The sequence below is a fragment of the Rhamphochromis longiceps genome, linkage group LG18, assembly GCF_057381845.1.
Source record: "Rhamphochromis longiceps isolate RC_006_pf linkage group LG18, R_longiceps_female_GT1.1, whole genome shotgun sequence".
In the NCBI taxonomy this organism is placed as follows: Eukaryota; Metazoa; Chordata; class Actinopteri; order Cichliformes; family Cichlidae; genus Rhamphochromis; species Rhamphochromis longiceps.
In genome coordinates, this window is record NC_140574.1 from 30,237,169 (window position 1) to 30,253,463 (window position 16,295).

At 40.6% G+C, this 16,295-nt stretch overlaps 1 protein-coding gene across 4 annotated transcripts in view; it reads right to left on the reverse strand.

The window, feature by feature from the left end:
- rnf220a (ring finger protein 220a) overlaps positions 1-16,295 on the reverse strand; it is a 162,584-nt gene that overhangs the window by 26,127 nt on the left and 120,162 nt on the right. For all 4 annotated transcript variants that reach the window (XM_085390338.1, XM_085390339.1, XM_085390337.1 and 1 more), the window contains exons 4-6: positions 9,189-9,240; positions 5,583-5,678; positions 2,264-2,306 (exon numbers count right to left, since the gene is read on the reverse strand). In XM_085390338.1, coding sequence (XP_085246464.1) covers positions 2,264-2,306; positions 5,583-5,678; positions 9,189-9,240 — 191 coding nt within the window. The remainder of the gene's footprint in view (positions 1-2,263; positions 2,307-5,582; positions 5,679-9,188; positions 9,241-16,295) is intronic.

Consider the following 16,295-nt stretch of genomic DNA (forward strand, 5'->3'; position numbering starts at 1 on the left):
ACAGAGCAGAACAGCCGTCATTGCACCCCGAGTCTCTGTCGTTTTTTCTTAACTGCAAATGGCGCGCGGGGACATTAATTTTTAGCTGGCTGGGAAAAGAAAGGAAGCCAAGAGGGACTGTGGCGAGGCGTGGAGGGAGAGGAGCGGGACACGAGGCAATACGCCATAACTGCAGGGGGAGAAGATGAGGGAGGGTTAAAATGAGAGACGGCCTCCTCCTCCTTACTATTTCTCCCCTGACGCTAATTGAGAGGAGCATTGTTAAATCGAGAGGGGAAAAAACTGCTAATTAGGTCTGGCAGGGCTCCCTGCCTCCCCCAACTCCCACCTTTTGTACCCCACGTGATTCCTGGTTCCACGTGAGGGCGAAGGGCACATTCTAAACTAAGCCTTCACTGACACTTGTCATAGACTTGGACTAAAAATAAAAAAAAAAGGAGGTGTTTCATGATCTGCATTAAGTTTGGAAACCAAGACGGTAAGCATATTACCGGCCACTGTGTTAGGTACACCTGTTCATCTGCTTGTTAACGCAACTATATATATTGGCCAATCACGTGGCACCAACTCAATGCATTTAGGCATGTTGACCTGGTCGAACGATCCGCTAAGTTCAAACTGAGTATCAGGATGAGGAAGAAAGGTGATTTAAGTGATTCTGAACATGGCAGGGCTGCTGTGATCATTTCAGAAACTGAAATGACTGAACTAATCTGCTGGGCATTTCCAACCATACGGAAACCATTCTGTTAAGAAAACAGTCTGAAAACGAGTAAATATTTAGTGAGCGGAGCTTCTCTGGGTGAAAATTCTTTATTGATGCCAGAGATCAGAGGACAGTGGCCAGACTTTGACCCCCTTAGTACTAGAATGTTTCCAGTGCCTTTCTGAATCTATTCTGCAAAGAATTAAGGCATAGAGCAAAAGACTAACGCAAAAGAGGGCCAACCTGCTACAAGGAAGGTGTGCCTAATAAAGTGGCCAGCGACTGTATATCAACAGATACCCTCCATGTTGTTCAAATATGTTCCAAGTATATTATATATATATGTTTACCTAGAATGAAAACAACAGTTGTTGGTAAAAGCTAGCTTACTTTCTAAGTGCTAACAAACCAACCATCAAAGCCAGCTTATCTGGAGAGTTATTCAGCCACACAGTCCCACAGCAACCAGCACGAATATTCAGTGACCTTGATGATCCCAGACCAAATAATGTGCCTGAAATTTCCCACTAATATATTCATTAGTATACTAATGTGCTTAAATTTTAATGGCTAACCCAAAAAGATAATCAGTTTTATAAAACCAGAATCACTGCTCAGTGGAACAGTAGGACATTCTGAAACGTTCTTTCCATTTTAGTGATGATGTAATGCATTTTATTTTAAACAATGTAAATATAGTTAACTTGTGTTTTGCAAACAGATTAAGGACATATGTAACCAGTTACATGGCTCAGAAAGCACCGGTTGCAAGCTTTGAAAAAAAATCTTTGAAATGACTTTTTTTCGTCTTTGAGAATTCCATAAAATTCCCTCAGAGCAGCATTAAGTTGCATTTAACAGCCTTCTGGGAATGTAGCGGTAAACATAAAAAGCCCAAAGTGATGCTTTTAAGAGCTGAAAAGAGCTTCTCCCATAGGGACAAGATGCATTTGGCATATTAAAAGAAAGAAGGCATTCTGTAGTACATTTATCAAGACACCGAGTGGACGCGTTTAACACAAAGAGCCCACGGAAAATTCCTAATGCAAAAAGCATCCCAGTAAAATCCCCGGATGCCCCTTCTGGAACACCTCTAGTCTTCGCAGTCAAAGAAAAAAACTTGAGAGCCAATTAAAATACACAAAAATATCACAAGTTCCTTTAAATGAAAGAACACACCTGCCATAAGTGATTAAACAACAGGTAATTGATGATATCACACAGCACAGCAGAGAACAGCTCTTCTGATGTTACACTGCTACAGTAACACACGTCATCATTTATTTATGATCACTTACTTTCATTTTCATTTCATCACTCACTTCTGTATTAACTTTTTATTCGGCTGTGTGACTTTACAGCTATGAGATCAATTTTTACTTTATTTGACGCTCATCAATAACATCCACGTAAATCAGTATGATTGCTCAGGACCAATAAGAAGTCCCAGCACTGTAATTAAGTCTCAATAAGGGCATTCACGTCAAGTATATCAATCCAGGGTTATATCATATATATAGTTAGAGATATTAAATCACTAAAGAGTTGTGTACATACCATTCAATCTCGTTTGCCTGTTTGCCCGAACTCGTAAAAATGTCTGCAAGCAGAGAGGGGGAAAAAAAGACAGAGCAAACATTCATTAGATGATGAGGAAACATTATAATATGCTTACAAGCACTAATATAACTGCTTATAATGGGATTGCTTTGGATGCTGAGAGCACTGTAAACAATCCTACGTACTTCTCTCTTGTTTTCCACTTTCTCCATGCCTGCTAGCTTTCTGCTAGCTCCGTGTACAGCCGCTAAAACTCTGTCTGCGAGGTGCCACACGGAGCCTCCACACACCGAACATCAGTGCAAACTAAGCGCTCTGTCTACATATTCACACGGATGGAAAAGGATTGAAAGTGGCGCCCGTTTCGGCAAATATTGCTCATGTTCGACGCCATGTTGGCTTGTTTTGATCATGTGACCGCGCTGGAAACGGAAGTCAGGAAACGTCACCCGTCGTTTCGCATCTCGGCCGCTAGGGAGAAGCAACGAGGTTCATTACGCCTCACCCATTGAGAAAGTTGGTGATTTACATGCAGGCCAAGGACAGGCAGCTGCTTTTCTTTATATAAGCTGCTAGAAAAGAGTGAGACAAGTGTGAAGATAGTGTTTGAGAGTTTTTAAAGTCTGGAGTTAGTGAAACTTAGGGGCTTTAATGTTAGCAAATGTAATTAAATTGTCAAAAGTAACAACTTGGTCTCCTGACTGCCTCAGTCCACTATATTTGATATTTATTATATTATCAGAGTGCTAATACTGATGCATTGGCAGGTGATGTTAACAGTTTTATTACTTGAGTCACTGCAACTTTTATCATTATATAAATTTACATTTTGATATTTCTTTTTTATAATATACACATTTTTATAACATGCAAACTCAAATAACGGAACTGTATCTCCCTTTTGTATGTGAAGGCAACATCTAAAAGTATTTAAGGCACTTGAGTGAATAAACTCGGTTACTGCCATCAGTGGGAGAAATGATAAATCGTACATTTATCTGAGTGAACCTGAAACTTTTGAGGTCCTAGCTGGGTCATGTTGCCTCTAGTAAATTCCTTGCTCCATTAAAAATAATAGTCTTAGCAATAAAAGTACAGCATTGTGAAATTAAATAAGTGATGATTTCTCTATCAAGTCTACTTCAGTCTCCTGCAGAATGTCTGGCTCAGGTCTACTGGGGTTCAAACCCACATGGCCTGCATGTCTTTAACTGTATGCTGACTAAAGCACTCGCAGTTATGGATACCCTCTCTTTGACAGGACAACAGTGAACAAGCAGAGGTTCAGTCCTCACCGACAGCCCGTACTCTGTCAGCGGGAGTCATCAAGCAGCCAGGCCTTCACCTTCTTCTCGCTGCTTCTCTCCCCTCCCCGCCAACACTTGAGTTATAGGCCTACTTGCGGCGCATCGCCTCTGCTACCGTATCATTATGATACACTCAGCCAATGCTGCAGATAGGTCAGGTTTTTAGAAGAAGCGGAGAGGCAGAGTGAGTCCACCTGACAGGCAGAGAGGAGGTGGCAAAGTCTGCCATTATGCTTTATTTTCAGGGTGCTAAAAAGAGTCACCATTGACTTAATCATTTGTATAATATAAGGTGATTTCAGCAGTTTCACTTAATGAGAAAATCTCCTTTATTGCTATAAGGTCTTTATGAGCTGTGTCATCCTCAACGTATGGATGTTACGTCTGCATGGACTTAATAGTTCTTATTTTATGGTGTCGGGGGGGAAGCCCACTTAACCCTGAGATACATCATGGCTGGAGGAATTACTCGAACAAACTTTGATGAATTTAAGAGATAAAAGCAGTCATGGTGACATTTGAGATTTAAGCAGATTGGCCTGTTAGTCAACTTAACTGCTGAGGAGGCATAAAAACCCAAATCTGCCATAATGTTCAGCTGTACTGTGATATGTCATAGTTACAGAAATTCACTTGATTTGCTGGATTGTTAATAAAGACACACAAAAAAAATGCTGAGAAAGTGGTTTGTTTTTTTTTTGTCTACAATTAATTCTAACATCAGTGAAAGTATAGAATTAGAGTCTGGAGGTGGCGCAAACCCTGATGGGTATTCTTATTCAGGTCTAAGGTCCTTATTTATTTGTTTATGTATTTTTTAAGCAGTATATTGTCACAGTGGGTCAGCTGCACTGTTAACCAGTCATCACAGAGTCTACTGGGCCAGGGGTCCTATAGAAGTCGATGTCAGAAAGGCGCATTAGTCTGCTCATAATAACTCATTATATATAAATGAAAAATATTTTTGTGCAGTTTTGGGCACTCATACATGAACTATTAGAGCCTGACCAGTAAAGGATTTTTAAGACTGATAGCGATACCAATATCCCATATTCCCATAAAAGCTGATATTTTTTTCAGACACACAAAACATGAAACTGAATCGACTAACATGTTTCATATATTGTTGTTTATTTATTTATTTATGTATTTATCCGCACTCTCCTGGGCTCTGCTTGGATCAGCTGGTTGTCGTGTCAGCTGGTTCACTCTCTGGTGGACAAACTCTCTGGTGCAATCTCAACTACTTTTCTTCATTTATAAATGCTGATACCGATCAGTTGCTGATAAATCGGAAAATTATTAACATCATCAAATACATGAAAAAAAAATAGTCACACTTTAAGTCTCAAAGATCTGATCATTTAAGCTTTCATAAAGCCTCGTTTGCAAAATATTGTCTAAAAATGTTTATGATATTCTTTCTATTTACTTTTTAATTGCGCATAACGAAATCATCACAGATCATGCAACAATTGCCAGATGCACGATTTTTCGGCTAGTGCTTGAATGTAGCACACCTTTGTGGATCTGTATGGAGCAAATACATGAGCCATCTGCACACACTTTTAATCTGTATAATGAAATAAATGTCACAAATATTTTAGACATACACAGGAAATGTTTTTGAGAAAGATTTTTTCAAAGAAAAAAAAGTTTAATATTTAGCGAGCTTGTGTTTAAATTGCTTGGTATTTGTGTTTATACCGAAACACTCCTTTGTAACTGAAATGAAACATTTTTTTTCACATACGCCATGTACCTCTATTTTGATACTAATTCCCTCCATATATTAGCCTACAGCCTTGATGCTGTACAATGATATGGAGCTGATAAGCTGTAATGAACACATCTACATGTCACACATTCATATGTGTGACAGGATGCATTACACTTGAACAAAGCCAAAATATCCTAAATTAATAGCAATCAGGAAACTCTGATGACTCTCTCAAGCTGCCCTTGTTTGTGTGTGTGTGTATGTGTGTGTGTGCCCATGTGTGTGTGACCTGGTATCTGTCGGAGTGGTGGGCATCCTCTGACGACAGGGGCGAGACCACAGGAGACTCTCCCTCACGCTTGATGTGCACCGACAGCAGCATGGACTAGAAAGACACAGAGGAATAAAAAAGTCTTTTCTATGCAGATGATCTTTCTACGTTACTGCCTCTGGGACCATAAGCACCATGAGCACCGAACTTGTCCTTGGTTGACAGCTGCTGCATGGGAATAATCGATAAACACAAGAGTAACGCTGTTCCACGATAAATTCAGACCTCAGGATATAAAGTATATAATTTCACTGTTGTAGAGCTAACACTCAAGCATGCCGGGGGTGAAGTGAATTTATTTGAGTGGTTGTGAGCTCTGGGCAATTTATGCCAACACTCTGAAATTGGAGTTGACATGACAATCAGAATATAAAAAGTGGAAGAAGTTCATTAGCAGAAGCAGTTAAAATGAAATCACTGAACTAAGCTGAATATTCAGCTGAGGTTCAAGCACTCAGTGTGGCTGACAAATTGAGCTGAAAGTGTGAGTTCCAGTGACAGAAAGCAGTTCAAGTGTATAAACTGAAGTCAATTAAAAGTAGAAGCAATGAAATAATTTGTAGGAGAAAAGAAGGAGGTGAAGTTTCATAGGTGTGAGACCTGAAAAGACCTGAAGCATCAGCAGGTACGCAAAGACGCTTTTGTCTCTATGAAAGCAGATAAAGTGCAGACGTAGCACAGCCTGACTCAGTTTAACGTGCTCGGTTCAAAACTACTACTGCTGACTGTGAAACTGTGGAAGAAGTAAAACATTACATTCTGAAATTCATGTCACTATTGCAACACATCTGTTAGACAGGAAAAGGAAAAGAAGCCAGAGTGAATCCTTACCCTTGGAAAATTTCAAGAGTGTTATTGCCACAAATGCTGAGAGCGACATGTCATTGATGACGACTGTAACCCGCCTGACTTTGTCTATAAAATCCCTTCCACTGATTAGAGTTAATGTTTATGGGACGTTAAGAGGAGTTAGGGAAGAATGAGAGATTGGAAAGAGAGGATTGGGAGAAGGGGGGAAGGCGAGGGAAGGGTAAATATCCGAAAAGGAGGAGTTTAACTGTCTGACATTACGGGATGCTGCCTGTCCATAAATCTGTCCCACAACACTTTGCTCACATGCTCTCTCTTTCCCTGGAATAGACACACACATATAAAACAATATCCTCTTCTAACCCACTCTGCGGCAAAAAGAGTCCAGGGAATTCCACTGAGGAATGAGGAACAGGAAGGTAAAAGAAAGATGTGGAAAAGAGTGAATGGTAGAAGGGGGAAAAAAAGCAATATCACTTTTTTACAAGGCTTAGCTCTGACAGAGTCGTAGCTCTGTGTGTATGTGTGTACTTGTTTTTTCATGTGTTCCTGTGCCTTATTTTACAAGGCAGCTATGAAATATTTGTATTTACAGTCGTCTCCTATTAATCAAGTGGAAAGGGGCAGAGCAGAGGCTTAAGTGCTTGACAGCAGTAATCTAATAATAATATGTGAGAAATGACCAACCTCCAGTGCTGCCACAGTAAATTGGACATTATGCATGGTGCTTTTATGCTTGTGTGTGTGTGTGTGGTCTTTTCTCCTTTTATCCAGGTTTTAAAAGGTCAGGAATCATTTACCTGAGGCCTTCTGGGAATATGCTTAAGTTTTATCATTACAATATGACATTTAACGGTATTCTATACAGAAATTATGAATGAAGATCTCCCTGAAAATCTGGTCTTTTAAACCAACCAATTAAATCAACACGTGAAAAAAGGGTCTGTTCCTAACAAAAGTTGTGCTTAAGGCTACAGTTAGGTGAGTCACTGGAAATGTCAGAATGTCAGAAACATGCATTGTGTAAATGATAACATATTTATTTATTTGTTTGGGAAAAGGACTTAAATTTGCTCAAATGCACACTGGGTGGTGCAGCATCTCACAAATTTATGTCCGGTCCGACACATATCTCACATTTCCCCCTCACTTTAGCTTAGCAAGTGGGCACAGTACCACATGAGTAGATGTGTCGGGGTTAATCTCCGGTTTAACGCAGCTGGGTGATGCATACCAAGCTGGGAACGACAACAACAGGCCCGTGTGCTTCAGACTGGCCTTCTCCATTCTCCGTGGCCTGCAGCTGAATACTAAACAACATCAGTGTGATGCGCAGTCACGGCTGGAAGAGAAGGCCAGCACTCACCCCTCAACCCGGCATTGTCTGCCTCTCTCAAGTACAAGCCCACCCACAGTGCTGCGAGCACTGCTCTAAGCCCGGGTCAGCACCCAAAGGTGTAAGGGAATGAAAGCGAATAACCCGAATTGTATATTCTTTTGCAATCCAAGTGCACATCTTCCTGCAGTGGCCTATAAGACTTTGACCTGGTATTTAGTCAGCGGCTAAAACAAATGTGGAGATAATGAAGGAACTTGATGACTTTAGGGATCTTTAGGAAACACAAATCCAGAATATACCGCAGACCGACATAAATGATTTACCAGAGCACCAAACGCCTGATGAAGGATGAATTAATATATCCTACTTTTATAAACTGTTGACACCCTGTTAATAGGAGAGTTCACACTATAAAGGTCTGGAAACCGATATTTCAGCAGTACATTGGACACTGGCTTATACGGACAGGGTGAATACAGTAATCCACTATAATTTGTTTAATGCAACCCTGCGTAACCCCTGCCAAGCCACAACAATGAACACAGTGCCACAATCAGGCAGTTTGGATGATTTCTCCGATATGAGAAAAAATTTCTTTCCTTTTCTTCTCCTACATATGGTACAGACATGGCAGATGGCCGCCCCTCCATGAGCCTGGTTCTGCTGGAGGGTTCTTCCTGTTAAAATGGAGTTTTTCCTTCTCACTATCGCCAAGTGCTTACTCAGAGGGAGTCGTCTGATTGCTGGTACTTTCCCTGTATTATTGTAGCGTCTTTACCTTACAATATAAAGCACCTTGAGGGTACTGTTGTTGTGATATGGTGCCATTTAAGTAAAATTGAATTGAGCTGAACTGTATAGTCATTACAGCGCTCACATGTTGTGAGTAGAGTCGGAGTATTATATTGGGTCTTTTGACAATACGAGATGTCAGAAGTCTTTTAAAAGAGGCCTCAGCCAGATGAAGACACAGAAACAGTAAGAAAAGGCTTCCTGATGGGATCATAAATTCGTCTTCTTGCAGTTTGATCTCTTCTGTCTTTTTTTCTGCTTGCATTCTCTCTCTGACTCTCTAATTGGAACAATCACAGTACAGTGCCTCCTGGTCCTGCTGCCCGTTAGACAAGGGAGACTGGCGCTGGTTTGTATAAGATGTAAGACAGTCCAGCTGATTTCCCCTTAGTGCAGCAGAGAGGAACAGAAACTGAGTAACAACTCTGGTAGCTGGATGGTAAAGAAAGTACGCTGCACTACTGAAAAGTAGGTATAATACTTTGAAATCTAACCTTGTCTAATCCTGCATCTTCCTCTTGTTTTTAGCTTACATGAATATGTATATGTTTCTATCTAAATACAATTTATTATCTCCTACACACAGTACACAGTGTTGCTTTAAACACTGAGCGTGGGCTCACCTTGGGGGTTCCTGGAGTGGCCGCTCCATCCTTGGATGACGGGTTCTTACTGCTGCAGAGAAAGAAGAGAAAAAGGAAATCAGTGAGATCACATGACGTACTGTGATCCTGAGTGGATTCTGGTTACGTTCTGACTCCCTGCACACACTAACACACAACTAATATCTGTGAATTTCACCTGCGACTCACTTGCAAATCAGTTTATCAGACTCTTGATAATGTTTTCATTCACTTTCATCCATCACTCTTCTATTCTCATCGACCCTTTATGATGACTTATAAATGCAGCAGCGCACTCAGTTCACTTGGCTGCTTTCACTCATCATGTTCATACACAGAAGCAGGCAATAAGATGATTAACAGTGGTTTGACTTGTCAGCATATAAATATTATAAGGACAAAGGTGCCCAAAGCTGGGGTTAGTTGCATACCAAATAAATGCTTTTATTCTTCAAATACAGACACATTACTTTATTTTGATCCCCCCCCCCCCTCACATTTACGGACCCCTCTGCTCTCAATTGATTTTTCTCATTTTGTTTTTTATTGCCCACTTTTTCTTCTCTTCTTCCCCCGCCTTGTTGTCTACCTTCCCCATTATTCTCGCCCATCTGCTGCCTCTGCCATCCTCTGTCTCTCAGACTTTCACCCAAACACAGAGATAAATTTCTCCGAGCTTCACAAATCCTTGCGACAAGCCTGACGTTGACGAAGCGAGACAGGATTGTCATGTTTGCTTTGAGACCCTGTTAGCTCACCAGACCCTCTTGGACACACACACACGAACAGATTCAAACAGACGGTGGCAGACCACAAAGGGAAGGGAGCCTAAAACTGAATTGAGCACAACCTCTAATCTGACAGCATGCCCTGGTAGACAAGGAATTTCCTTTTTCAATGGATGGATGGGTGGGTAATAAGAATAAGAAGCCTTATTTATATGTCACTTATCTGAAGTGAAGAATTTACAAAGTGATGCACAAGGAGGAGTAAGAGCAAGACAAGGGCAATATAAGAGCGGTGAAATATAATGCAGAGCTGCACAGAGGAAGCTAGGAGTGGGGAGGGTGATGGACGTGTCAAAGTGCAGTGGAAGTATTTGTTCCTATAAAGGACGTGTGAAGCAGGGTGTAGTTCTTTTTATATATATCCTAAAAAATGATTCTGTGCACAGCAGCACTCGGTGTATCACTGTCAGCGTATCTAAAGAGGAACTCGGCTAACTTTACACATAAAGCCTGGTTTATGTGTAAACCACATAAACCAGGCTTTTTTCATTTTTTTTTCATTTTTCAATCAAATTAAAACAAGATTCCTTGAATTATATTGATCCGACACACATAAAAAAGTGTGTTTCAGCCTGCTTTCTGTGTTTCAGCTCTTTTGCTCTTTCCTGATGAGATTATGGCCTCAGTTGGGAGTTTCAGTTCACACTGAATACATCGTTATGTTGTGATGTTTTGTAAATGTAAGTCCTAAAACATATTCAATCAGGTGATCGACAAGCCTCTATTTTGGGCAGGGATAGCTCAGTAGGTAGAGTGGTGGCCCCATGATCGGAAGGTCGGGGGTTCGATTCCCCTGAACAGCTACCCTGAGGTACCCCTGAGCAAGGTACCGTCCCTACACACTGCTCCCCGGGCGCCCAATGGCTGCCCACTGCTTCACTGAGTGAATGGGTTAAATGCAGAGAGGGATTTTCCCCACGGGGACCAATAAAGTACACACACTTTTCTTCTAGTTGATAATTGTGCAGTTACTCCTGGTTTCTCAGCCAGATCACATTGAACACCAAAAATGGCACTCAGATTAAGGCTTTAGCAACAGAATGCTGCTAAACAATTGGTGATGCCTCAGAGGCCATTTACATCTTTTACATACAGTCTATGCTTCAACAGAGCTCTTTGTGGGAGGCTTCTGTGATTGGAAACATTTGCATCCTTGAGTTCCCTAACCTCACCAGCAGGGCTGGTATCTGCTCCTTTATGCAAGCAGGAACAGGATGAGCACTGTCAGACCCTTACAGGTTGTGATTCATGTATAAAAGCATGTGGAGGCCATGCAAACCAAGGAATATCACTTTGAGTTGCTGAAATTAAATTTCAGCAAACTCAGTTTTTCTCTTAGATTTTTGAGGTGTTGTTCTCTGTAGGTTGATCATTTCCAACTCCATCAAATAATGTGTCATCCTTTGGTTCCTGGCACATTATCCAGTCCATATCAGTATGGATATATCCATCCTGACTTTTTCCCATTGAGATCTGATGAGTCTTCCTAGTTGTTGTTTTTTTTAGCAGTGTATATAATTAAACTAAAATACAACAATGCAAGGATTTGAACTTGAAATGTACTCCAATTTACTTTGAAATATTTGTGCTATACAATGTCACAAGAAAAGAAATAGGGTTAGTGAGTAGTTAGTTATTAGTTGTTATTTTCTCTCATGTCTGATTATTTTTGTTCGGAGATGACTTAGTTGCATACCTAGAAAGTACGCCTGTGGTTCGGTGTGCAGGATGGGTGTTTGCTTATGTATATATTCTATGTCTCTGTTGATGGTGAATCTGTATGTAGAAATCTGCCATTACCTGTGGATGTGCATATGCACCTGCATGTTGTTTTGCAACTGTGTGTGTAACCACAGAACAGCAGGCCACACCTCCGCCAACAAAGAGAATAAACATGGGTGACACAGTCAAGCTGCCGTGTAATGCAGGGGAATCTGCCAACACCCCACCACCAGCACACTCACAAACACACACCTTTCTTACCCCCTTTTCTATCTTTGTCTCTGTCATCTCTCTCTCCTTCTCCCTCTATCGCTCTTTTATTCATTACCTGGAACCTCTGCAGAGGCATCAACAATAACAGCCAACTCTACCTGCTTGTTGACAGTGTCAAACAGCGACAAGAGAAGGAGGGAGACAGAGAGAGGGGAAGAGAGCGAGAGAGGACAGCAGTTGCATGCCTGCCACGATGGGAGAAAATTGCCACGGTGACAGAGGGGGTGATAGAGAGATGAAAGAGGAGTTGGGGTAGCTGGGGGGGATGAAATGTGAGGTGAGAGAAATGTGGTGAGAGAGAACGAGCGGGCAACATAAAGAGAGACATCGTGCGAGGGAAAGATGAAAGGAGACAGAAAACTAGAGAAAGGAAGAGAGGGAGTGATGGGAGAGTTGGTGTGCTGCCGCTTCTTCTCAGCGCTTTGCACACATCTGCGTGCCCAGTTCTATGAATTTTTGATAGCGAGGGTTATAGGGCTGGAAATTCCAGCTGGCTGCCATGTCAAAGCGAGGAGAAGAGTGAGGAAATGAGCAGCAAAGCAAAGTGAAACAAACACACCAAGCAAGTAGGGAAAAGGAGGCAAGGATGAATGACAGATGCGATTTAAAATGTGTTGCTAATGAGGCACGTGTAGGAGAGGTAAGGGCATGTCGGTGCCTCACACAAATAGTTTTTATAGCTTTTTGTAGAGGTAGGTAGATTGATCCAAATATATATAAATATTATCAGTGCTGACCGATACTAGCACAATAGTATCGATACAAACGCTGGTATTGGTATCAGATTGATACCAGCATGATAGGATTGATATTGTGTTTATAGCCTGTAAGTTTAATATTTAGTCCAAACAATGGCGATAAATCAGTTTTCAGGGTTTTTGGGGAAATGAAACTATATACTCAACCATGTATTTTAAAAAACAACAAATGCTGACACAAAGTCCTTTAGAGACAGGCACATTTACATTGCAGTTCTTTAAAAAAACAGAAAAAAACAACAGTTTCAAAATGCATGAAAAGCTGAAAGGCGTTTTTTGTTTTGTTAACAAATTATTGTGGAAATTAAAACTCGGAGTGATTTAGTGGTCATTAAAATGTGTTCAGAAATTACAAATTAATGAGTCTTGTCACACTGTTCTTCCCTGCATAAGCTGACTTATGGTTAAATATATTGGTATTGGTAACGTAGGCCCGATGATTACTTGGCATCAGATGGATATTAAAATTTGCAGGTCAAAAGTAACATTTTGTCATTTACCATCCACAATAAAATAAAACTGGAATAGAATAGAATAGAATAAACCTTTATTGTCCCACGGATGAGAAATTTCAGTGTTACAGAGCTCTTACAGCAAGGAAAAAATTAAATATAAAAGGAAGACAGAAGGTGGTCCTATAAACATAAGCAGCCGAATTGTGCATAGGTAACAATGTACAGAATATGTATAGAAAATTTTAAAAATTGTAGGAAGATATGTATAAAATGTACAGGGTTATGTATCAAATCTAGAAATAGCTGTGGAAATTTGATCCATTATATTAAAACATTCTAATTATTACATTTTTAGTTCATCATCATTTTTAACAGGGTCTAAAAAGTTGATTTCTGTATAGACGGTTTGTCTTTGTGAATTTTATGTTATGCAAAGGTACACATAATAACCATTACATACACTAATATTTAAGTTACTATTGTTATTTATTTTGCAATCATTTCTTGTGCTGAAGCTCTTTTCACAAATATTAAGGGGACACTTCAAGAACTCTGGAGGCTGTTACACCTTCCTGAGTCAATATTTTAGAGATAAAGCTAGAAAATTTGCTGTTGTCGATGCTGTTCATACAGCAACTCAAAAGTGTCTTATTTAAGTCCCTTGCACCCTGGTAAACACAGTCCATTTACACTTGAAGGTCATCTTATTGCTCTGCATGTAAGTAAGTAACTCTGCCAAAGGAGTAATGCGAATTGCTTGGCACATTTGTTTGCAGAATTTTACTCGTCAGCGCTGGGTGTGACTTTAATGTTTGGCTTTCTGGTTGCTTTTGCTTCCGCCTGCTTGCCAAAGCACTTTATAAACTCTGCTTTATAAAAAATACTATTAAAATAAAGCTTATTATTATTATTATTATTATTATTATTATTATTATTATAATATTCAGCTTTGGAAGTGCTCCAGATCTGAATCTGGATTTTTTTTTAATGAAAGATTGTAAGAAACAAGGCAAAATTTGGAATTAACTATTTACTTATACATAGTTTGAGATATGAAAATCACTGTCAAGTTTTCAACACAATATATGAAACTATTCAGATCCAGATATCCTTCCAGAGATTTAATAATTTGTGTATGCAATAGTGGCGATTTCCAGCTGTGTCACAGATATGCAATCTCAGACTGCTGTAATTGTTTAAAGTATCCCTTGATCTCACTATGCAACTACTGTGGAGTATTTCACATTACTCAGACTATAAGTATCAACAACAGGATTGTATATTTATCCTATTTTTTAGTGCTAACAGTGCCTGTTGAATTTGGTTTGAACAGTAATTTGATGGAATTCAATTAACTAAATCTGCCCACTCACCTCCATCCTGGTTAAATCTGCATTGGTCGTACACAGTGCTACTGAATTGTAGTGACGGCCTCACACCTCCACTCCCAACCAGAGGGGGCAAAGAGAGAGAACCAACTAAAGATGAATAAGTCGTTTCTTGGTGGATGGAGATGGAAGGAAGAATGGAGGGATGGCACTAAACTCAAGGTACTGATTGCTTTTTGCCTTTTTGTGTCATCTGGTGGAGAGGTGGGGGCTTGAGTGGAGGCAAATTGATTATAGAGGAGGAGGGAGAAGAAGAGGAGCAGAGGTGAGGAGGGGGGCGATGGGGTATGTAGATTACTTTGCCTGCCCCAAGCCACCTGACATGTACAGGGCATGATAGATTTCCATTTGCCAAACTGTGTGTGTGTGTGTGTGTGTGTGTGTGTGTGTGTGTGTGTGTGTGTGTGTGTGTGTGTGTGTGTGTGTGCGTGTGTGATTTCGATGACTAAACATGAAAAGCCATGTCCTATGAACAAGTGACAGAGCTCGCAGTCAGAAGAGAGGACACGGACTGACAGTTGCAATCAAACACTTGTACATTTACATGAAGCAAGAGCAACTAGGACAGAAGGGCAAAACAAGTAGAAACACACGCTTCTTAAACACTCACACAGACACACACAGACACCTTCGTTTCCATACCCACAGTTCTTTCATTCAGCAAGCGCTGCTCGTCATTAAAGGCACATTTACCACAAATTGGACCAAATTCCCACTGTCACTTCCAATAATGGCAGCTCCCATGCAGAGAGCCAGAGAGAAGGAGACACGGTGGGTGGGTGTGCCATTTAGAATTGGCGGGTTAGTTTTGTGATATAATGCACACAACCCTTTCGGTTTTATCTCCTGTTCACATTTCTTTAGATCACTCACAGATACAGAGGAAGTCCTTTTTACAAAATATCTTCAACATCTCCGTTCTTGCTTCTTCTTGTTCCCTTTTTCTGTGGTGTACGTATGGATCTAATGGCAAGTAGGCAAATCAGCCAGCTGTGACATTAGCCACCATCCCTTCTCAGGCCGGGATGATGCTATTTCCTTAAATAACTGTGTATGTGTGTGAGAGAGAGACAGAGAGTGGACATCGGAACTAGGCTTCCCAGGGCTAGCATCCCACACTGCCAGAAGGAAGGACAAACTACTAACCTTTATTAATTATTAAAACACACAGACACCTTGCCATATTATTAGATGATGCATGGCTCCCACGTTTCCCCAGAGCTCCCAGCCACATCTCCTGGCTTTCTGGATGACAACTGAACCAATTCTATCCACGGATTAAAGCCTTGAGATGTGGCTGATAGCTCAGAAAATAAAACAAGATTTGTCCAATAATGCTTGGCTGACGCTCAGTTCGATCATTTCCTCCATTCTTTTCCATACATATATGTTCTTCATAATTATACATTTACATTTTCTTTGTTTTCAATTATTTGTTTGATTCGGGGGGGTTTTGGCAGGCAATCCATCTCTGTCTATCGGTTTCTCCTGCACTGTCCTATTTTCCATACATCTGCCCCTCCCTGAGCCTGGTTCTGTTGGAGGTTTCTTCCCGTTAAAAGGCAGTTTTTACTTCCAGCTGTTAGCTTACTCAACGGGGGTTGTTTGATTGTTGGGGTTTTCTCTGTAGTATTGTTGGGTTACAATAGAAAGCTCATAGCTATATAAAAAATATATAAATTGACTTATTCAGGAAGTTAGGCCATTGCTTTGGTCTTAAATG